Source organism: Choloepus didactylus, chromosome 3 (assembly GCF_015220235.1).
Source record: "Choloepus didactylus isolate mChoDid1 chromosome 3, mChoDid1.pri, whole genome shotgun sequence".
Classification (NCBI taxonomy): domain Eukaryota; kingdom Metazoa; phylum Chordata; class Mammalia; order Pilosa; family Megalonychidae; genus Choloepus; species Choloepus didactylus.
In genome coordinates, this window is record NC_051309.1 from 93,336,819 (window position 1) to 93,361,206 (window position 24,388).

At 33.2% G+C, this 24,388-nt stretch overlaps 1 protein-coding gene across 1 annotated transcript in view; it reads left to right on the top strand.

Annotated features, from left to right (window-relative positions):
* PTPN13 (protein tyrosine phosphatase non-receptor type 13) overlaps positions 1–24,388 on the top strand; it is a 239,306-nt gene that overhangs the window by 116,436 nt on the left and 98,482 nt on the right. Inside the window, 4 exon segments of the mRNA XM_037830204.1 lie at positions 2,443–2,508; positions 5,216–5,401; positions 9,286–9,373; positions 18,888–19,451. Of these exon segments, the coding sequence (XP_037686132.1) occupies positions 2,443–2,508; positions 5,216–5,401; positions 9,286–9,373; positions 18,888–19,451 (904 nt within the window).

A 24,388-nucleotide genomic window follows, 5' to 3' on the forward strand; every position in this document is an offset into this window, starting at 1 on the left:
ATTTAAGGCTGTTGCAGGGGCCTAAGCCTTCATTTCAGTCTTCCCGCAGATTGTCTCTGCCTCTGACCCACAAGTCCTTGGTATTCGCATAGGGTCCCTCGGATTTCCGAGCAGTTCCCCCCTTCCCAGCTGTGCTCTTCCAGGACCTCTGCTAAGGGAGGGCTGCACCACGTCACAAGTGTGCGCCGGCCCGCCAGGGAAGCCCTGGGTCACTGGGCTGTGCAGGGGCGCTCCCAGCCTACTTCAAAGATGGTTGAATGGGACGCATTAAGTTCCCCCTTTTCGCACAGCTCCGCCCTCCCAGCTCTGGGACAATCAACCGTGGGTGCATTAAAGGCCACTGTCCATGGCTGGTATTGTGGCGTGTGTGTGGTGCTGCGGGAAAGACTTCCCATCACACTTGGTTTCTTGGCGCAGCTCTGGGCTGTGGGTCCGGCCCCAGGCAGGAGCGTCCCCCGCCCACTGGAGAGATGCCTGCAAGGAATGTGGTTTTCTTCTCCTTTTGGCTCCCCTCTGCTCCCCTGGTCTCAAGACAATCAGCAGCCGGTGTGGGAAGGGGTATCCTCCACGCCAGACACCGAGGTGTTAGCCCAGCCCACTCCCACCATGCTTCACTGCACAGCTCTCCCCGTCTTATCTGCAGCCGCTCCCGGGCTTTTTTTTTTTTTTTTTTTTTTTTTAAAGAATTAGTCCATCTCCAAATGCCGGCCCACTGTTTCCCCACACCACAGCATGGCCACCAGACTTTCAGCTGGCTCACTCACTCGTTTCAGAATGCAGACTCCTGCTTCCACCAAATTCACGTTCCCTGTGGATTTAGCAGACCTTGTTTGGCTGGTGCTATGCTGAAAGTGGTGTTCTGGGTCACTTTCTGGTTTTTATCTAGTATTTTTCAGGGAGGTGTTTTTTTGCCCTGTCTCACCTAGCCGACATCTTAGGTTCTCTCCTCCCTATTCGTTTTTAAAGAGCAATTTGAAACGTTCACAAATTTAGATACCACTAATAGGCCCGGGAAACAGAATTTTAACAATAACAACAAAATAAAGCATAATTCACATGCATATATATCATTTATACTGAGAATCCTGAACTTATGGGTTAAGATGTTATCCTCCTATGAGCTTGTTTGAAGCTTTCAATTCCCTCTTCTCAGGCATTTCTGTATAGACATGAGGATGATAACAGAGGGAAGGATAAGAGACTGAAAAATACACTGCTGTCAAGCGCTTATATGTTTTATATTTTAATAGCATTTAATTTCACAGCTGTGCTCTAAACAAAATAGTATGTATTCATTTTGTAGAGGCAAAAGCTGAAATGAGAAGTGGTTCAAAATTTGCCCAGTTTAACATTGTCTATAGGGCCCTGGTTCATAAAGTATGCCTATGCAGATTCCACCACTAGTACTTTATAATAGCAGGTTTCCCTCAGGTAAGGTTTTCTTTAATTCATCTTTCTTACACTGGCCACATATTGTTTTAATTTTAATATTAATATTTATTTTAAAATTAGTTAAATTATTCCTAATGGTCAAAGGACAAACAGTTCACAAAGAAGAAATGCAAACAGGACTTAAACATATGAAACATACTAAGCTCCATCCATTCATAGTAAGAAAAATGCTAAAATCAAAATTGCAGAGATTATTTCTCACTTCTCAGATTGGCAAAAAATCCAAAACCAAGTCTGGTGACAAAACTCTTAGATGTTTAGAGATATTCTTAGATGTTTAGAGATATGTATGCAAAATAAATATATTTGGTATAAATGCAAAATGATACAACTTCTATGTAGGGAAAATCTGACAATTTGTATCAAAACTACAGATGATTTACCTTTTCCTCCATAATCCCAGAGAAGCATCTGCATGTACAAAATGACATATCACAGTGCTGTTTGTTGAAACATTATGTATAATAGCAAAAGTTTGGAAACATCCTAATTGTCCATTAATAACAGAGTAAATAAACAATGCTACAGCTACACAATGGAATTCTAGGCAACAGTTAATAGGATAAGAAGATCTCTAAGCATTGATAGGGAAACATCCCTATTATTAAGTTAAAAATGCAAGGATCTGAATAATTTTTCAAGTTTCTTACCTTTTGTAAAAGAAGAGAGAAATAAAAATATATATCCTGTTTTCTTGAATTTGCATAAAGAATTTTAGAATAAATAAAAATGAATCAAAATACTCATAGAAGGTGGACTTGAGACTTGGATGGAAGGGGCAAGGACAAGAGACAAAAAAGTCTTTTCTAATCATTTTCAGTATTATTTTCTGTTTTAAGTCCTCACATGCTTTTATGCAAAATATAAAATGATGATTTCAAATTGTGTTATACTTTCTTTGGAACAAAATTTATGAATATATAGTAGTTGCTAAATTTGCTATTTTGTTTTACTATAAAATGATGGTTTTTAAAAAAATTCTATTCCTAGATTCATATTTATTCACTTGGAATGACACTGTATTGGGGGGCTGATCATGAAGTACCTCAGAGCCAAGTAAGTCAGATTTTTACATTCATTACAGTGTTTGCATTTGTACAATTTTATACTTTTAAAAAAGTTCTTCCACCTATTTGTATATGTTTTCTGCAGCATACTGTCAGCTACACCACAGTTTCTTTGCTGGTTGTTGATATGTGAGGTTACACTTTCAGAATGAACTAGTAATAAAATACTAAATAAATTATTTTTGAAATAGTCTTATAATTATAGCAATAACTACCCTGGCTTCAGCAACACAACCTGTCAGTTGTAGTTGTCCTCTTAAAAAACTATAAAAGAGAAATAGGCATGTACTTTATTTTAATTTAATGGCTAATAAGAGGGGTCATAAATGTCCTTGATAACCTGTTCTTGTACTGAAAGAGATACCTTTACTGGTGCATGAACTGTAGGAATAGTAGCTCTACCTACATGTCAGAATACAGTATGAGAACTTCATCACTTGTTTCTTTTATCAGTTCAAAATTTTACTTTACTACTCCCTGAAGCAGCAGGCCCAGATATTAAATTAACACTTCCTGAAGTTTTATACTCTTGACCATTGAGCTGCTTTTGGTCTTTATCAAAGGTTTGTTGCATTTAAAGCCAGACACAAAGGACAAATGTTGTATGATCTCCCTGATATGACATAACTAGAATAAGCAAATTCATGGAGTCAGAGAGTAGAATATAGGTTTCCAGGAGCTGGGGTGGGCATGAGGAATAGGGAGGAATGCTTAAATTGTAGTTTCTATTTGGGTTGGTTGTAAAGTTTGGGTAATAGATGGTAGTAACAGTAGCACTCATTGTGAGTGTAATTAACAACACAGAATTATATATGTGAATATGATTAAAAGAAAAAATTTTAGGTTATATGTATGTTACCAGAATAAAATTTTTAAAAATTTTTAAAAAAACAACATAGGACTGTGCAGCACAAACAGTGATCCCTATTGTAAACTACAGACTATAGCTAATGGTACAATTACAAAAATGTTCTTTCATGGATTGTAACAAATTTACCACACTAATGCAAGGTGTTAATAATAGGGGTGGTATGTGGTAATTCTGTATTTTATCCATGATTTTTCTGTAAACACACAACTCCTCTAATTTAAAAAAAAAAGGTTTGTTACATTTAATCTTCTAAAGTAATTTTGATTCTTCAATATCTAAAATAAACATAGTAAAAGATAGTGATAATAGAAAAATAGCTATATTTCATCAAAGCAAATATCTAACTTATAGAATCAGGTTTTATTTCAGACATTTAGAAGTCAAAAACTATAATAAACAAGGGAGGTTTTTTTTTTAATTTAATTTAAAAAGTAACAAGCATTTGAGATTTTTATTCCAAAACCCAAACCCTTAAGATCCATAAAAGGTGAATGATATTCTTGAACTTGGTTTGGTCTGATTCTACATCACGAAGAAGTACTGAATATTTTCTTTTTGTGTTTTATTTTAGTTCTGTAAATATACAGGAGAAAGTTTAATTATTACTGGAAATATTGGTATCAAATATGTTATGCAACCTAACTACATGAAAATGTGATCACAGACTATAATTCACCCTTCATACTTTTTCTCGTAACTGGAAATAAAGTCAATATCAATAACCGTTTTGTAAATATTTAATATTCATATTAATTCACAAGTATTTGTTAAGCTCCTATCTCATATCAGACACTGTACTTGTACTAGACATTAGAAATATAATGTCTAGTGACTATAGCCTATAAATATAAATAATAAATATGAGCCTATAGAGTCTTTTGGAGGATACAAATGACTACATAGCCAGTTACAACAAAATGTGATGAATGCTGTCAGGGAAAATCGAGGGTACTATGGAAAAACAGAGTCAGTGCCTCTAACACAGACGTGGAGGGTTAGGAAAGGTTTCTTAAAGGCCACTACATTTAATCCAAGACAAAGGATGAAATTATACCCAAATGAGTGAGAAGTGGCAAGGTCACAGGTGAAGGCATATGTTTAGCTTTAGTAGATATTGCCAAATATTAAAGAGAATGTACCAATTTAAACTCCTATGTTCATGATGAGAGTTCTAGTTGCTGGTATGGTTTTAAACATACTGCTGAGTGGATGGTGGCTTGTTGTGATTTTAATTTGCATTTCTTTAGTGAGTAATATTGATCACCCTTTTTTACGTTTATTATCCATTTGGATATAATATTCCATAAATTAAGTTATATAATTTTAAAACCTCATATCCTAGCTTCTCTGTTTAACAACCACTGTAATGGGGACTTTAATTATAAGTATCTTGAGGGTCATTGCCATATCACAGTATTTGAAATTTCTTTTAAGTTATCATGAGAGTTTAATTTAATACATATTAATGCATTGCATTTTATCAAATATGAGTTGACTATTCATTTTAAATAATATATATTAACTATTAATCAAAACATTTGAATAACCAAGGAATTCCATTTCTTTAACATACAATAAAACAAAATTTTTCTCTAATACTTTCAATGTTAGGAGACTTATAGTCTATCTTCTGCTAATAAAATTTTTGGAATGTGAAAAGATAAAATGTAGTAAAATATATATGCTACTATCTAAAAAATTCATTTCCTCCCAGAATTCAGAGCACATTTGGCGTTGTTCCACTGTGCTTCCTGGCATGACTTATCTCATGTTGGATAAGATTTACTCACATTTATCAACATGGTTTTCCTTTCTTTATATGCAGCCTATCAAGCTTGGAGAACATCTCAACAGCATATTGCTTGGAATGTGTGAGGATGTTATTTACGCTCGGGTTTCTGTTCGAACTGTCCTGGATGCTTGCAGTGCCCACATTAGGAATACCAGTTGTGCACCTTCCTTCTCCTACGTGAAACAGTTGGTAAAACTGGTTCTGGGAAATCTTTCTGGGGTAAGCTGCAGTTCCAATTGTAAATAGAGTCATTTTAAAATTTAGGTAACATATCACAAAATTTTCTTTCATTTAAAGATTTATCATAGGTATCATTTTCTCAATGAAGGCTGGAAATAGGAAATTGAATTTCTTATACTGATGTTGTTAACTTGAAATAGTGTATCCAGTTTAGAAGCCCATTTCAATGACTTAGTCTCCTTGATTTTGTGAGTTTTTTAAGAAATATTTTTCCTGAACTTATCATATAATCATAGCATGATAGAGCTGGAAATGTTTCTTTTTGCCTCCTTCCTTACATTTTGTTCTAAGGAGCTTTTAGCAAGTGGTTCTATCTTCTAGGGGAAAACACCTAGGGAAAACACTTTGACATGCAAAATGGGTTTTGGAAATATTTATATGCATTTTGTGTTACTCGATACCTCTGTCTTGACCACTCATTTATCTGTATCCCTTGGATATATCCCGAACCCTCCTTATCTTCTTTGAGCACTGGCACCTGTTATGTAGGCATACATGTTTGTATCCTTGGCAGATTGCCTCAAAACCTGGAATCTTCCATATTCTCTCATCTTGGATATGAAGAACCCCAAGAGAAACAAACTCTCTAATACTCCCATCTTTGCTTGCATTTCTTAACCTATATTCTATTTTATTTATCCTGGTTTAGAGACTCCCTAGGTTTTGATACCTGAACTGAATCTAAACTCTACCCCTTTCCCTTTAGGGTTACAGTTTCTAAGTGATCCTTCTCCTTTGTGTGGACTATAAATTTGCCACTTTTTGCAGTGTTCTCGCTTGCTTCCTTTTAATTTGTTCCCTCTCCCACAGGGATTTAGTATCCTGTCTTGACCAGGATGGTAAATGGTTGGCAGTAGTATATGTATTTTGCTAGTTGATGAAAAACAGGTCCCAGAGATCTTCTAGACAAATGGTTTGTAAACTGTACACCATGGAGCCTTTGCTGTTTTGTAGTAGAGCAGAAAGTAGGTAGTAGAGGTTGAGTGAATAGGATTCTTGCTGCCCATTTCCTTTTCTTAGTTGGGGCAACTTCAGCTTTGATTTATTTGTTTATGCATGTGATTTTTGAACAAATGTAATGCTGCTAAATATCTCTGAAAACCTTCTATCTGAACATACTTTCCAACATATTTTCAAATAATTTTTTGTAAAAAAATTCCTACTATCAACAAATAATCTTGAGAAAAAAACTACTTAAAAAAAAACTAAATAAATCTGTACTGCAGAACTTCTTAGAGTATTTAATATGATAGTTTATATTACTAGCTTTCAAAAGGAATAGGTATTTAGATGAAATCTTTCCCAAACTTATTTGGCCCCAGAGGTCTTTTCTCACAGATCTTTTCATAATGCTAATGTTCTATAAAACTCCTTTTGGAAAATGTTGATCTATACTAACTCCTTCATTTTGTAAATGGCATTTATGTTTCCTGATAGTCAGCCCAGGGATCTTTCTATTATACTACACCTCCTTTAAAACTTTTCTGCTGTTTACTGATTTTACTCCTATAGTAAAGTTGCTGGAACTATTTTTTCCCCTCTGTCTTTCTATGAAGAAATATTCCTCCTTGAAATTCTATTATCCATCCAATAATTATCCTATTCTTAGATAAAAATCTCCATCCCTTTAAGACTAGTATTTTGTTCAGTTTATATCAATAGATGTTTTTTGATAGCCTACTACATGAAAACTGCTAGGTACTGTAGGAGATATACAATTTAATAAAATATTTAATTTACCTTCAGGAGCTCTTACCCGAAGTGTTTTATGCATTTGCTTAATTGTAAAATGCAAAGAAGTCTATGAAAAGTAGCATAGTAGAATTTTTTTAAATCTATGAAAGTTTGAGGGGAAAGTATGCAAGTTATGACTTCATTGAAAATAGCACTTTGAACTAGATCTTGTACAAAGAAAGCGTAATTGGGGCAGAGGGAGGTAAGCTTAGATAAGTGCAGTGAAATGGGAATGAGCAGGTATGTTTGGTTAGCAGTAGTCACTCTGGTATGGGGTAGGTTGGGGTGTTTTCCAGTGGGAAAGAATAGAAGGGTCAATTGGAATCAGAATACAGAGAGCCTGCCTTTACAAAGACAAATTTGTACTGAGTCTAATAATGGCTCCCACTACCTTTCCATGGCTCTTCCTGGTCTCCTGGACATCACTGTACAGAAGTAACTCCAGTAGCTACCATTTTTAAAGCATTTACTTTGTGCCAGGTGTTGTGCTAAGTGGCTTACATGCATGGTCCATTTATCCATCATAACAACTCCAGGTTAAAAGAGATTCTTTTATTTTTATCTAGAGATGATGAAACTGAGGCTCAAGAAAACTCAGTAATATGCCAATGGCCACACACATGGTGGATGACAGACAGTTGGAGCCTGGGTCCCTCTGACTCAGCCATTAACTCCAGTGGCTGATTGAATGAGTTGGTGTATTACTAGTGTGAAGTTCATTCTAAGTGACCATAATTCCTACTCATTTAAAATTAATAAGTTATAAAATAAAATTCACCAGGCCAGGTTACTTGTCCTGGTTTTTGCAGTAATTTGATGTTATAACATTTCTGTCCTCAATTTTTGTTACCATAAAATATGAATAATAGTACATGCCACCTAAGCAGTAATAATTTCAGTAGTGATGAGCTGTTTTGAGGTCCTTAGAACAAGTTTTCCTGTTATTTCTCTCTTTATCTGTAATATGGAGTTGATAATATCTACCACATGAGGTTGCTTTCAAAGGTTAAATAAGATAAAATGTATAAAGCACTTAAGGCAATGCCTGGTATATAGTAACTGCTCAATAAATGACAGATATTATTAACAGCAGCTTCAGTGCAAAAGTCCCCAAAATGCAGGATGTTCTGTATCTCTTCACTTACTGACAATATAGTGCAATCTGGAAGAATATAACTTGTTCAATTTAAATGATAATATTTCAGAAATATTTCCATTTAAGTCCCTTATAGTAGGAAACATAATGCGAGAGCCTTGAATAAAACACTTAGGTATGAGTTTTTAACCCATACTCTAACAGGTTTTAGCCTAATAATGGAGAAATATTAAAACATGTATATGTGTGTGTAAATAGGCCAATATATTTGCATGCTCTTGGTGCCAGATGTAAGTAATTTTCCTTCACCATTCTCTCACTGTGATCATCTGAGTAAACCCAGTGTCCTAACTCTTCATCCCTTATAATGTGGAGTTTGGACAAATTTAACATGCTTTATTTTAAATAAGTATCTTTGGTTAAAGTTATTTATATATAGCTTTATATATCTACTTTATATAATGTTTCACTATAAAAGAGGCCCAAGAAAGTATTTAATTGCTATCCCTCAATATATCCATTTAGTTTAAAGACTTAGCATTTCTCAAATGTAATTTCTGATAGGTGAAATCTAGAAAATTGTTTGGAGAGAAGGTCTTAAATTAATACCCCCAATGCATAGTTAACATCAGGAGAAAACTTTACTATACCCTGAATTAGTGTGATTTTAAATTATAATTTAACTTGAGATATGAAAATAGTTATCAGTTAGGGAAAAGGAACACTTCACATTTATTGTTTCAAGTTTTACTAATTTTAACTACTTTAATCTGGTAAATTTTGTGCCTTTGTTAGGTTACATTTTCGTGACTGTTTCTTCCCTTTTAATTTCCTAAAGATGAACTGACCCAAATGGAGCTATATAATTCTTATCCAATGAGTATAAATTAATAATAAGATGTGGAATCTAACTCTACTTAATGCAGTCCCTTCTGAAAAAAAATTGTGTAACTAGTGTCACTCTGTAGACAATTACCATGAAAACAAAAGTGAGATCCTTTTGTCAAACTTGATTTTTATTACTTGTGTACAGACAGATCAGCTTTCCTGTAACAGTGAGCAAAAGCCCGATCGAAGCCAAGCTATTCGAGACCGATTGAGAGGAAAAGGATTACCAACAGGTAAAAATATATTAAAAGAAAATTTCTGAGTTTTGACTTCAACTTTATCATTTTGTTTCCTTAATGAAAATAATACTTACATTACTTGGAAATCTCATAATTATGACTACAAAGTAAAGGCAGGAAACACATACTAGTCACAATAAGTAAGCGCATTAAACTTATATAGGAAACTTTATTAATACAGTTAGGGCTACCAGTGCAAAATATTCATTCCCTTTTCCAGTATTTTTGTTATAACATCATCTTTTATTTACTTTATCATGGTTTTTATATTTTTAAAAATATTTTACATTCTGACCAAATAAACACATACCAATTTATGAACATAAATATAACTGCAGCAAAAGTTTCAGAAAACAACACTGTTGTTATTGCATTCTGATGTTTTCTATTCTCTTTTTTACTTCTAGTCACAACCCACTAAATTGATTTCATGACCAACAAGTTTCATGATTTGCTGTTATCAAGGTTATATAATACTTAGTAAATAAAAATTGATGATGGATAGTAGCTTTGCCATTTGCCAGTAACATTGGATAATTATGTGTCCTTGGAATTTTTTAAAAAAGAAATTAATGGAAATGAACTTTAGATTTTGCTGATTATCTTTGTTCTCTATTTCTCATTAAGCCATGTAATCTGAATGTTTTGGGCATGAAGTATTCTATCTTAGATCTTGGAGCTGAGAGAAGTAAATGTAAAGATTACTTACATGTATTTCTAGTAAAATATTCTAATTGATATAGGCTAATAAAATAGATTAAAATATTGAAATGTTTAATTCTTTTTTATCAGATAATCAGAGCACAGCTGTCTTACTTGAAACTTTGAGAAACTCTTATTGTGAAAACTAAATATAGATACTTGATTGTTTGGATGAATGCTTTTGCAGAATTCATATCCCTCATATCTGAGAAGAAAGAACTTGCCCTAAGCAACTGGACTGCTTTTCTTGAGAAGTCTAGGATAAGTAGTAAAATAATTTCTAATGGAATGAATATGGAATGGTGCAGCTCGTTAAGTGTCTGTTTTGAGGCTCCCATTTTAATTATGTAAATAAAGACTGTTTATCTGAAAATAATTTTTAACTTTCATATCAACAACATAGTAAATTTAGTACTGGCTAAATCAAATTTGTTCTCTAATACATATAATATTATTTTACACATAGGTCAAAAAAACACAAGACAGACTTTGTCCATTTAACTTAGTTTTTACAATGCTTTGATGTTTATTAAAGAAGTCTTTTTCTAACCCTTTCTTGCAAATGTTTCCTTACCATATTTATATCTTGATGTATATATTCACACTTTCTTCTTGTAGGTAAAAATTTGTTTCCCTTTGTTTTAAAACTATGCTAGAGTTTGAGATACGATATAGTATGAACCTTAGTAATAAGAATAGCAGCAATTTAATAATCCATCAAATTTTCAGTTGGTCTCCTGTTTTAGAACTGAATAATAGAAAATTATAGATGAAGGTCAATAGCAAGTAGAGAGAATCTCACTTAAGAGACATTGAACAATTTGTAAAGAAATACTAATTTTAAAAGAATCAAATTCCATTTTTCTCATTTTTTTCTAGTCTCAATGCCTCTCTCTCCTTCTTCCTTCTTCACCCCTCCCTTCTTTCTCTCCCCACCCCTACACCCCATCTCCTGCTACCATTACATGACCAAAATATAGAATTGAATTTTGTTTGCTTGTTTGTTACTTGTTGATTTTACTAAATGTTATATTATCTATTATTAATTTTTAAGGACAGTTTATGTTTTCTCTAAGAATAAAAATGTTACTGCATATATGCATATATTTTATCCCTATCCATTATAGGTCTATAGAAAAGAGAGTGCCCCCACCAGATTTAGTTTACCAGTATTTAAACACTATCAAATATTAACATAGTTTAGATTATATTACTTTTGATAATTTAGAGATTTTTGTTACAGACATTAATTATTACATTGTATTATAGAGATAGCAATTAGCAATTAGACTTTAATATATACTTACTGTATAAAATGCTTTATTTTGTTTTTCTGCCCACTCTGTGTATACAGAGATGTACATCTCTGTATAACATACTTTAAATAGCATTTATTTACTTGTGCATATATATGTATATTTTAATAAAAGACATATACAAAGTTAAGCTTTCTGGTCACATAGATGCCAGGGATAGGGAAAATCTACATTAAGTACTTAATGTTTGCTCATTAGTTTTTGTAGGAGTTCAATGAATAAGCTTTGATGAATATGAGAAAAGGTTTTATAGAAATATAAGGCTTTGTAGTATGATATAATAATATATTTGTATTCTGATTATTTAATTGTTCCATAACTATGTGAGACTCTGATTTATTTATTTATGTAATCTATTTTAAATGTCAAGTTACATGCAAAGTAAAAAGAAAAATTGTAGGTCACCATCTTGGCTCATATTATTAGACTTTTTTTATTTTAACAATAGGAACATGAGATGTTTTAAACCAAAGTATTAATGACGCAACCTTATATTTGTTTTTATAATATTAGAAAAGATTTAGTGTCATTGTCTACTCTATAGAATTCTTATGATTAATTGGCTGTTCAAATGCAGAAAATCAAGGACTGACTATAGTGACTTTAAAAACATTAACAGAGAAATCCTTAAATAGATTGTCCATTGATTTTATTCTCTAATAGTCATATCTCTTTATTGGAAAATAAATAGTTTATTTGGATGGTGACCACAGTCTTCAACAAATAAAATGTCAAGATGGTCAGTGACATACAGAATTAGATTAAAAGAATATTTCTTTTAAAAAGTGAGCACATTTAGGGATAATTAATGCCTCATATCTAAGTGATTGGGTTGTTCAACTGAAACTTAAAAATAAAATTTTTCTGTGAGTAAATGACCTTAAAATATCTCTCTTCATATCTTACCTTGAGATCTGTCATATAAGCTAAGGCTGAAAGTAGTGGGCTGTCTGCCCCCACTTTGTTACCTAACACTGCTAAGCCTGATAAAATGGCTTCACTAAGCAGAAAGAAATCAAACATTTCCTGCCAAGCTTAAGGTGGAAACCTACACCATGATCAGATCAGCATGATAGTGCTTCAGAACTTGGGTGTATTGATAATATCGTGTTTCTTTTTTTATGTACTTCAGCACCTTTGTGAGGACAGATGGGTAATCAGGAAGCCTCTTTTTAATATTGAAGTGTCATTTTGAAGTTAATTTCTAAGAGATACTGTGAATTTCAGAGTCTGTGAGAGGGAAAGGTGAATGATGATATCAAATAAAGGATAATGTTAATCATATATAACCTAAAATTTAGTTAAAATACAATACATTTACAGGAAGTTTTTTTTCCCATTTAACAGAAATAAGTGGAATGTGTTCTATTATGAAGACTTTTGTGTTCTTAAAATCTTATGTTCATAGCTCTTCAAAGTATATTTAGCGTTCTCCATATGGTTTTTAGCAAGCTAGTGCATTTTCCAAAAGGAAAATGTTTATAGTTTCATTTTAAATTTAGATACTTATAATCATATGTAATCTAATGTTGTCTATAAACCCTCTCTGAACTCAGACTGAGCCTCCGCAGGAGGCTCACCTATCCTATTATGAGCAATCTGATTTTTTTTTAATAAAATAAATCTAAAACTTTGTGGGATTTTTTTTTTTCTGTTTTTATGATTTCCTCACAAAATAAATTTCCCCTCGGTTGGTAGTTATATGCTGAGGAAAATAAAGCAGAAACAGAAAAAGGGGGCAAAAATTTAGATTTTTGCAGTCCTTGTTCAGAAGAGCTCATAATGCTTCATATAGGTTAGTTTATCCTTTCATCTCTAAGAAGACATGATAATAAATTATACCCACATTTTTGTAGATGGAGGAAGTGAGAAATATGGAAATGAAGTGGCTTGCTCCAGCTCATGGATTGAATGGTAAAGCAAGAATACAAACACAAGTTTGTTGATAGTAATCTTTCTGGTCAATTATATTACCTAAATTGGCTTTAAAAGGCTTCCAAAAGTTGTCTGATCAATCTGTTCTACAAGTGTTGCTTTGGAATCTATTTATCAGAAGCTAGAAATACCAAAACAAGTAAAACTTGGTCCTTTATATTATGTTGTTTTTCCAGTTTATGGGGTGGGTGGGTAGGCAAGTAGTAGTGATATGAGATATACAATATAATGGGTAATTTTTTTTTTTTTTCAATTTTTTAACTTTGTTTATTAAAAAATTAAAAACAAACAGGCAAACAACAACCAAAAAAACCCCACAACATTTCAAACAAAGCAATGGATTAAGGAAAACAAATAACCTAAAATAACTACTTTGCTTCCAATATGTTCCTACCATACCCCAAGAAAATTAATAAACCATGTCCAAACAGAGGAGTAAGAAAAACAAATAATCTAAAATAACTACATTGCTTCCAACATGTTCCTTCCATACCCCAAGAAAATTAACAACCCCTAAGAAAACAAAGGAATAAGAGAAAAAAAAAAACCTAAAATAACTCTATTGCTTCCAACTTGATCTTACTATATCCAAGAAAGTTTACAAACCATAATCATTCCTGAGCATTCCCATAACATTGAGATTACCCTCCATAGTTTATCTGTTCTTATTAGATTATCATTCCCCCTCCACTAATTGGTATCTCTAGGTTATAATGGATAATTTTAATACAGTAAACAAGTGTGCTAATAGAGGTCCAGTGTGCTCAGTGAGAATAGTAGAAGGAGTGACAAACTACCAGGATAGGGAAAAATCAAAGGTTTCCTGTTGAAATTGCTGTAGAGTAGCTCCAATGTCATTGCTTTCAGAAATAACATTAACTTCGTTTCTGTGATCCTAGTAGGTAGTGGGCACAGCTATTAGCTGTACTTAATTAATGACTTCAATACAGTTTATTGTCTGATAGCTGGACACATGTTTAAAAAGATGTTTGGGAAGCAGTTGATGGGATTGCATTTTATCTAGTCTCAAATATGATTATTAAGTGGCAGTGGTATTAACAAAAGTACGTGATTTTCACTTGTGTAGGAAACTTAAGCATCTAATAAATATGAGCCTAGAATTCCGTGTTTGTCCTCATTTGTATTGCCAGATTCTATATTTGAAGTATCATTTTGCGTTTCCAGATTAATGAAATATTTTTCCCTATTGCTTTAGCAGCATAAAGCAACTATGCTGTTGTATCACTTTTTTTAGTAACATTTGTAGTTGTCAGAACTGAATTATAAAAAAGGTTTGGTGTGTGTGGAGCATTTGTAAATAAAATTAATTAAAACACTGAAGACTAATGTAAAAAATTACCTATTTTATTTTACATTAAAAAAAACCCTTTTGCGGAAGATAAGTGCGTTATCAATTTGTGAAATGTTAATCAGCCAATTCCATATACAGTTGTGCACTTGAAAGACAGTGAGGATCATTAACATGACAAAATGCAGTGAGACTCCTACCAGTTACAAATTTTGAATTTAAGAATTATGTTTGTATCAACTAAAATCCACCTCTCTGCCTTGTACCTATAAAAGATGTCTTCTTTTCACTCTGAAAAGCAAATAAAAGAAGTTTTAGGCTAATAGATCAATTGAAGAATCCACTTAGCTCAGAACTCTTTCCTGCCACTTCCTTCCTCTTTCCTGCAAAAGGTCATCCACACTCGGTTTCTCCCTTGTCTGCTTTTGTGGGTCATAGTTTTTATAATTTTAATTTGGCCCACTTTTGACAAGTACATACGCACCACCTTGAAGCTTGTTTCACACCATCCTTGACTTTTTGCCAGATTTCCTTAGGAATATTACTACCTCCCTTTCTTCTTTGCTACTCCTCTTTTTTTTCTATTTTGCCATCCCTTTCTTTGTTCTGTTGGCAACCCAGACACGGCCTTAATTATGACTCAGAATCATCTTTTATAGTAATAGTCATAAAATTTTAAATTAGCTCTTACAATGTGATTTTCAAACATCAATGACAGAGCAAAGCGAGCCTTAGTTAAATTTGGTGTATTTTTTTTCAAAACAAAGTAACAAGTTAGTGCAAATTTTTTAATAAATTGTATTTCATTATAATTTTGACCTGTGCAGAATAATAAATGATAACTTCCTGGACTTTTAATAAATATGAACTGAAATATTTTGATATCTGCTTAATTTGAAGTAAGGGAATAAAAGCCTAACATCTATAAAGCAGTAATTATCCAAGCCTCCTTATTAGCAATTAGTTTTAGACCTCATATGACCAGTGAGAAGACATGATTCTCTTAGGATATCATTGCCCATTAATATTTATTAGTAAGTACAAATGAGCTAAAAGAGAATGGTAAATTTGCCTGTTGCAAATGGAATGGACTCTTTATGCATTTGGTCAGTGATCTATTTAAATAGTTGTCAGAGGAGGCTGCATTGAGAAAGTCCTGTTTAAAAGAAAACTATAGGATGAGAAGCAACTAGCTATGGGAAGGTCTGGAGTAGAGCAGTCAGGGCAGGGAAAAAAGCATGCACAAGGTCCTTAAGTTATAAGTGAGCTTAACAGAGAAAACTCTGTGGTCTATGCTAAAATAAGGAAAGTGAAGATGAGATTAAAAGGATTCAGGTGGCAGACCTTAATGGAGTTTAGATATTATTTAAAATGTAATAGTATGCCCTTGAAACTTATTAAACAGAAGTGACTTCTGCCATCTACATTTTAAAGAGTTAATTCTGGCTGCTGAGTGGTGACTAGTTTGATGGGCAAAGTAGAAGGAGCAGGCAGACCAGTCTAAAGGCCATTGCAGTGATAATGATGATTGGGAATAGAGTTATGGCACTGGAAATGGAAATAATCATGTGAAGTAAGATGGCTTGAGAATTTAAATGGCCAACACTTATTGATGGGTTTGTATGGGGAATAAGGAGATAAAGGATTTAAGGGTGATGCCCATTTTTCAGTTTTGAGCAATTACTTGAATAATGATGGGACTTCCTACAATGAGAAAGATTAGGAAAGAATGGACAGCCCTGCAAGTGGGAAGTAAAGTATCAGCTTTAAGCATTTTCAATTTGAAGTGCTTCTGAGATATCCTAGAAGAAATTCCAATTATATAAGATCAGAGCTCCCAGAAGACATCTGTGCTAAGAATATAAATTAGGGAATTGTCAGTATATGGATAGTATTTAAAGCCATGATAATAGATGAAGTTATATAAAGCAAGAGTGACGACATGGGATTCTAAAACCGATACTTGAGTAAAGCTAAAACTTATATATCCAATAGAGGGGGAAAAAGGCAGACTAACAAGGAGCAATCTAAGAGAAGGAGGGAACTAAGGTTGTAAAGAAAGGAAAATGATTCAGTAAGGGATGATCAGTAGTCTCCAGAGAGGTAAGTAATGTGTGGATAAAAAGGTGTACGTTAGATTTGGCAACATGGAGGTCATTACTGATACATTATGAGATTTGCCAATGTATAGAGGAGTCAAAATGTAACTAAAGTTGTTAGCATAATGAATGGGAAGTAAGAAATTGGAGACCACAATAGCTAGATGGAAATGTAGTTACAGGGGAAGGATTTTGTTTTGTTTGTTTTTATTATGGGAGATACTAGAGCATGTTTGTATACTTATTGGAATGACTCAATAGGAAGGGGAAATAATGAAGATGGAAGTAGAGAGGGGAGGAAATTAACCAAATCCTTGACAAGGATGAAAGGAATTCAGAGCACACATTCAAGATTGGCCTTCTTGAATTTTCATCCTTTGAGACAACAGGGAAAAAATTTTCAGACACTGGTAGATTTGTATAATTAGTCATGGAAAGATGAGAAAGCTCTTTCTTCTGAAAGCTTCTATTTTCTTGGTGGAATATGAGGTAAGATCATCAACTAGAAGCAAGAAAGGAATTAAGGCTGGAACTTTGACGAATGAGGAAAAGTGAAAGTCATTGTGGACCTGGTGTTGAGTGTTCAAAGTGGGTAACCATTAGAATTTATGATGTTAGCGAAATACCCACCTGTTTTCTCCAACACGGTGGGATAGCCATGGACCTAGAAGAGGACAGGTTGAGTTCGTCTATGGTTATATGATCCTTAAATCTTTTACTTCTCATATTTTTCTGAGGTATCCTATCAGTTTTCAAGAATATCTATATTCTCTGTTCAATTAAATTTTAAACTGAGTTTCAAAATGTGGCTTGTTTAAGAATGTAACTTACATCTGAAATACCATAATAGACATTTGTTTATCAGTTTTCAACTTAGATTAGAAGCTAGTCTGTGATTATCCATGTGTCTGGATCTGGTGTGATGAATTTCTCAGTGTTCTTCATATGAGATGCCCCAAATATGGATGTTATGCATACCTGCATGAGAGTGGATCCGTGTTCAGGGAAAGATGAGATGCAAGAAAAACAGTGTTTGAATCTAATTCTCAAATAAGCAAATTATTTGTTCCCATTTTAAACTTAACCTTTCAAGACTGATCTATTGTAGAAGCAATTGACCTCTTCAAATATATGAATAAGCTGTTTATTATTTCTAGAAAGGTATTAGTTATTATTTTATATTGAATCCATAGCAAATAAGTTATCAAAGAGAGATCATGGAAAGTAGCACAGGAAATCTTCATTATTTATGAACTATTGGATTAGTAACTAGAAAGTAGTTTTCTACAATTTTTCTTTCAATTGAGAAGCCACATAGGTAAGACTTTTTGTTATTTAATCTATGGATTCACAGACTGATTTCTGGGTGGACATTTTTGTTAAATTACATTTACAGACTGCTGCATTTAAAAAATTAGAATGGCTACTGGTTTTACATCAGGGACTAAAAAATCAATAAGAATTGGTATTATACTCCAGGTGACAATATAGATACAATATGTCCTAGAGGAAAAACTATTTTAGTACCTAATGGTCTGCCATAGGAAAATTAAGTATATTATATAACTTATATATCAAACACAATCATATTATCTGGATACTTACCTAACTATAATAAAACCTTGGTTCTTAAGGACTCCAAATGACACAATCTTTCTTCCATTCAGAGCATAGCAAGACTTCTATGTTTCTTATTTAAACATACTTATTTGAAAGTCCAGGATATACCAGACATACGGAAGTAATACATGTTTGAGGGATATCTTTGGAAGTGAACGAGAGTATACTTTGTATTCTATTATTAGTCCAAATCATTTCATGGCTAATTATTCTACCAAACTGGGCAGTATCAGGAACTTTTATTTATTTTTTTAAAAACCAAATAATTCACTTATGGTGAATAAGAAACAATACCATAAAAAAGTAAGATCAGTATTACTGATTTTATTAAATGAAAGACATTAGATTATGAAAGTTATGCAAATATAGTGTCTCTTTCCATTACCACCATCATCATCCCATTTCATTTCTGAGACTCATTTAGAAAACTTCTTCAAAGATTGCCACCACTTTCCTTGACAATAGTGGAGTTCCACTCCTGTTTATTTTCTAAACATTCTGTGCATACATGATTCTTATCATTCCAGGAAGAAGCTCTACTTCTGATGTACTAGACACACACAAGTCTCCATTCTCTCATCAGACCTTTCTTAACAAAGGGCTTAGTAAATCTATGGGATTTCTGTCCATCAGAGACACACAAGATGAGGAGAATTATTTCAAGGACATTTCATCAGATAATTCTCGACATGAAGATACTGAAAATATCTGCTCCCCTTACCAGTTCAAAGCTAGTGGTACAGAAAGAGAAGTTACCTCTGGCATTGATGTACTTCCCAAGAAGAAGATTTGGGCTTCATCCATGGACTTGCTTTGCACAGCTGACAGAGACCTCTCTTCTAGAGAGATTGGCAGGTACCGACACTGTCTCCCCGAGGCAGTAACAGTGCGGACTTCAACTGCTCCCAGAAGAAAGGAGGCAAGATACTCAGATGGAAGCATAGCCTTGGATATCTTTGGCCCTCAAAAAATGGATGCAAGTTGTCACACACGAGACTTGCCAACCTCCTCAGCAATATCAAGTGCTTTGGACCGAATCCGAGAGAGACAAAAGAAACTTCAGGTTCTGAGAGAAGCCATGAATGTAGAAGGTTAGTAATTATGTGTGTGTTTGAAAGATAATTTAATTGAAATATTTAAAATTGTGCTTTGAAATAAAAAAGGGCTAAACCATTCCACAAGACTTATTTCCACTGCCAAACCTTTGTACCCAGGTTAAATAATCTCTTACTTCTTCTGGCAATTTCTGTTCTCCCTTCTACCAAAACCCTAATCAAAGTACACTGTTTCTACAGAGTCATAGCAACTAAACATACTCAATCCAGGCACTTTTTATTTTCTCAGTATTTTGAGTAGTGTGTTTTTAGATTGTAAGCTTCTCAAGGGCAGGAGTCATGTTTTCTCTTTCTTTTTAATCCTCCACAGCACTGTCTAGATGGAGGTTTCAATAAAAACCTTTTCACAGAAAGGAGAAGCAGTTAATCCAAATCAGCACCTCCAGGGAAGTAGGGAAGTATGGTGCTACTGCAAATTTGGGGTACTACTCCTGGAATTTATGATCTGTTTGGTCTAGAATGAAGTTTTAAATCTTGATTTTCAAAACCATAGTATTTAGGTTTATTGGATACAGACTCTGACAGCCTAAGTTTGAATTAGTTATACCATTTAGTATCTTTATGATCTTTACTATGGCAATTGGGCTTGATCTCTCTAAGTCTCAATTACACCATCTATAAATTGCATTTATAAAAATAGATTAGTAATGAGTGTAAAGTGAAGAATAAATCAAAATTTTACATTATTAATGTAAGTCTAAAGATAACTGTTTATAATTGGGAAATTCGTATTATTCTAGGGCAAAACTGTTTCAAAATGCCTGATTCACATGCAAAACTCAGTATATTGAATGGAATAAAATGGTCATCTAAACATATAGATAGAGGCTAACTTTAGTACAGATAGATAAAATAGAAAGCAATGAGAGAATTTTCAAGTTACTACTGCATGTTTTTCAAGATTGAAGTTTTATAACTGCCCTTGCAACTAGACAAACAGTGGAGCACAGATGATAAAGGAAAATTTAAGGTGCTTTCTAGTTCAGACAGAGTAGTAACACAATCAAGGATCAGATTCCAATGTAATTTTTTTGATTCATAGATTGCCTTCCAATTACTGTGCTAAAGGTTTGTTGCTCTGTTACTTGAAGCGTAGTTCCGGAGCTGAGCATATCTCTACAAGATATGCTCTACTTCTAGTAAAAAATAAGCTTTGCAATTTTTAAAAATTCAGGAATTGCAAATGAGTAAAGGATTTGAAATTATGTAGGAGAGTACTGAATACTTAATTGATCTCATGGACTTTTTATATGACATGCATTTTAAAAAACATTGGCTAACTTTATGAGATGTTCTTATATAATCTTGGCCTGAAAACTTTCAAAGACAGAAAATAAAAACTTAGAAATACGTTTTATTCATTATTTTCCTTTTAAATGCTAAGTAATAAACATTTGGATTTGTGGCAGCGAACATAGGCACTTCCTGTAACTTAAAAACAAAAGTCTGTCCTTTTTGAAATTGTATTTAATGCCTATTTAGTGTTACGCAACACCTAGCATATGAACAATAATTTAGCTTGGCCCTCTTCTGAGCATGAATTTATCATCCTCATGGAGACATTTTTGTAGAGAAATCTTGTCCATTGTATAAAAACAAACTACAGAACAAAACAAAAACTCAGTGATTCAAATAAACTATGATAGTCCTCAGAGTATAGATAGTGAAAATGCCTTCCAACCTGGATGACCATTTCTAACATTTAAAAGTTTGAGTAATATCTTTACTTAAAATGTAAATAATAAAAATAAAATCATACTTTCCAGTGTTCTCATGTGTGACCCAGTTGCAAAAGCTTACTTTCCTTAATATTTGGTATCTTAGTAGTTGAATTAGTTGAGGTTTGAGGAAAGATTTTTTTCTTTACATGTGAATCCTGTTTTGAGAGTTAAACAGGAAAGAGATCAAACATTAATAACAAATGATGTGCTCTGTTAAGTTATGCTACAATAGTCTAATATATTTTTGTTTCGATAGATGATTTTTGTGATTGCCTATAAAATGAGTATTAAGCCATATTGTCCTTGGTTGCACATGATCCTAGAGTGCATGTGTGTATGTGTGCATGCATATATTTCTACAGAGATTGTCTATAATCTCTGTACAGCCCTTTTTGTTCTAAATGGTAACAAGTTATGAAACATAATTTCCAGATTTAGGCATATTAGATTTGTTACAGGAGTAAATGCTTTCTTTTTAAAAATAACATGTGCTTTGAATTGTTTGGTACAGGACAATTTCTATCCTGAATCCTTTCTTCGCTATTGAAGAGTTTTCAAAAACATTTGCCCCTACTTGGAACCTATTCATTTCTTTACAGAGTATATTTTACAACCAAGTTAATCAAAAATAAACCTGAAAATGTTGGTTTATTTTGGAAATATTTACACCACCTTAAATAAACCTCCATTATTATATAGTAGCAAATAGAGTGTGTTTACTTTGGACTAAAAGCATTATTCAAAAGGAATGTTAGAGGTTTGGAAATCAAAAGCAATAAATCTTATTTAGTTGAGTAACTTGCTGGTTTTATGTTATGCTTTCTTTTTCTAAATATGAGGTAATTTATTTTAGCTGTACAAACAAAAGTGCAGATTGTATATAATAGTATACAAAGAAGAAAAAAGAATAGACAATAATATAATTCTCATTTATCTCACTTAATTCTCATAAAAACAGGCTCCAGAAATCCCTTTTATGTGTGATAAATCAAGCAGAACATTGGATGTTACTAATAAATACATTTTATTCTATGTATTTCTTTAAAATATTCATGTTTTAAAACATTTTAAAATATTAATAATATTCTGTTCAAATTTTGTGATCTTAACATTTGGTAGTTTTTAGTGGGTATCAGTAATTTTAGAATTAGAAGGAGTCTTAGAGAACTTGTTATCCAAACATGCTCTTGGGCTTGTGATCACATAACTAATTAATGGTAAAGTTTTCACCATGATTAGATTTCCGGAGTTCCAGTCTAGGGATTTCTCACTACATGCTTCGTCCTGATTTTTTTTTTTTTTTTTTAAAGATGTGTTCGAATACCATTGGGCTAAAACAATGTGAAGAAAAGAAATTGCTAAATTTCAGTTGTCCTTTTTGGCAAGTCATTGAACTAATAGGAAAGGCAATGGTTTCCTTCAATCCCAGATGCATAGCCCTTTCCTTAACCCAGGTCCCACCCTCTTGAAAGCAGTCTTTACTAGAGTCAACTCTTCAGCATTGCTCAGTTGACAGTATCAACCAGCCAATTAGCATAGGGGAGACCAGACTTCAAAATTACAGAATTTGGAAATGAAAGGAACTCCGGATGCCATCTAAACCAAAAGTCTCATTTTCAGAGGCCCAAAGGTTTGCCAAAGGAGATGCGTAATTCATAATTCAGCAGAGGTGTATTTAGAATCCAGGTCTGTTAAGTCACAGAATAAGACTGTTTTCCACTGTGCCATCCTGATTTCAACATAGACCAGAAACATTACAGGTACATTGTTGGGAATTTTTTACTGTCTAGGAAGTTGGACAATCACCTAACTGCATGAACAGCCTCTTAATCTCTTCTTACTAAGATTCTATAATCTTTAATACAGTGAAAAAAAGATAGTATTATGGCAGAAAAAATCACAATTAAGTCTGGTTCTTTCTGCAGTAAACCGTGCTGGCCAGGGTTTAAGATGGAGCTCTGTTATGTCACACACTCGATTGCAGTTGGTGAAATAAGGAAGGAGTAAACTGTCAAAAAGCTGTAATCAGCAAGCTTTGATTACTTTGGGAACAAAATGAGAAAGTTAGGAACTAAAAAGGTTCTGAGAAAGAAACTCAGTTTGACTTTTGAAAATTATAAATATAAGATTATGCCTGTGATTATTACATTAACACTTAATCTTTTATCATTCTCTACCTAAATAAAACTGTAGGGAGGGAACAGGAAGAAAAATAACTTAGTTTTTTCTTGTAGAAATTAGTTTTTAAAATATGTCACTTTTTTGTTGCTTTTTTCTTTTAATTTGACTTCTTCACCTCAACGTAGGATTGCCCTATTCCACTCCTAACCTTTTTTTCCTTATTCTCATTATCTTCTTTTCCACTTCTCTCTACTCCCATCCTAAAAATCTGAGAAGTTATCTGCTTTCTAATAGGAGAATCTGACAAATGTCTTCTTCTCTCTTTCTTGTGATATAATTACCATATACTCCCTATTCATAGCTCTGTGAATTGACAGTAGATTCCTGATTACGAGGGATTGTCTTAGAGCCAGTACTGTGAGTATACTATCAACAGCACTCCCACACCCTGGGTGGGGATGGTGAAGAGACTTTTACTCCCAACAGCCGAAACTCCCCTGCATTTTACACAATACTAGAAGGGGAAGTATGAAGAACAGATAAAACTGAATTCTATAAAAGTGGTTATGGTTAAATGTTTACTTATTTAAAGAGCTTTATGTCAGTCTACTTTACATCAAAATTAAAATATTGCTTCCTTCTGTCTAATGTTATGACATCTGGTCCTAGCCCAGTTTCACTGTTCCATGACTGCCCTTTGAATACAGCTTAAACTCTGCTGCCTCTTGTACAAATAGAATATGTAAATGTTCAAGTATGTGAGCCCTTTCTCATTATTAAGGCACCTTAATGTTTCATTTCCATAAGAAGATTGAATTTAAAAGTTTATATATTTTCGTAGTTGAATTTAAGAAAAGCAAGGGGATGAATTCATAAATATTAACATTAATCAAACAGGATATATCTAGAGGACATTTTGTGGAAGGAAGTAATTTTTTTTTCTTTCAAAACGTATCTTTCTCTTAAAATCCAAAACTGCTGAAGATGAACTATTTAAATTTTTTTTCTTTACCTTGTTTCCCTTTGAGTACCTAAACTAGTCAATCAATCAATCGTCTAGTATGGTCAGGT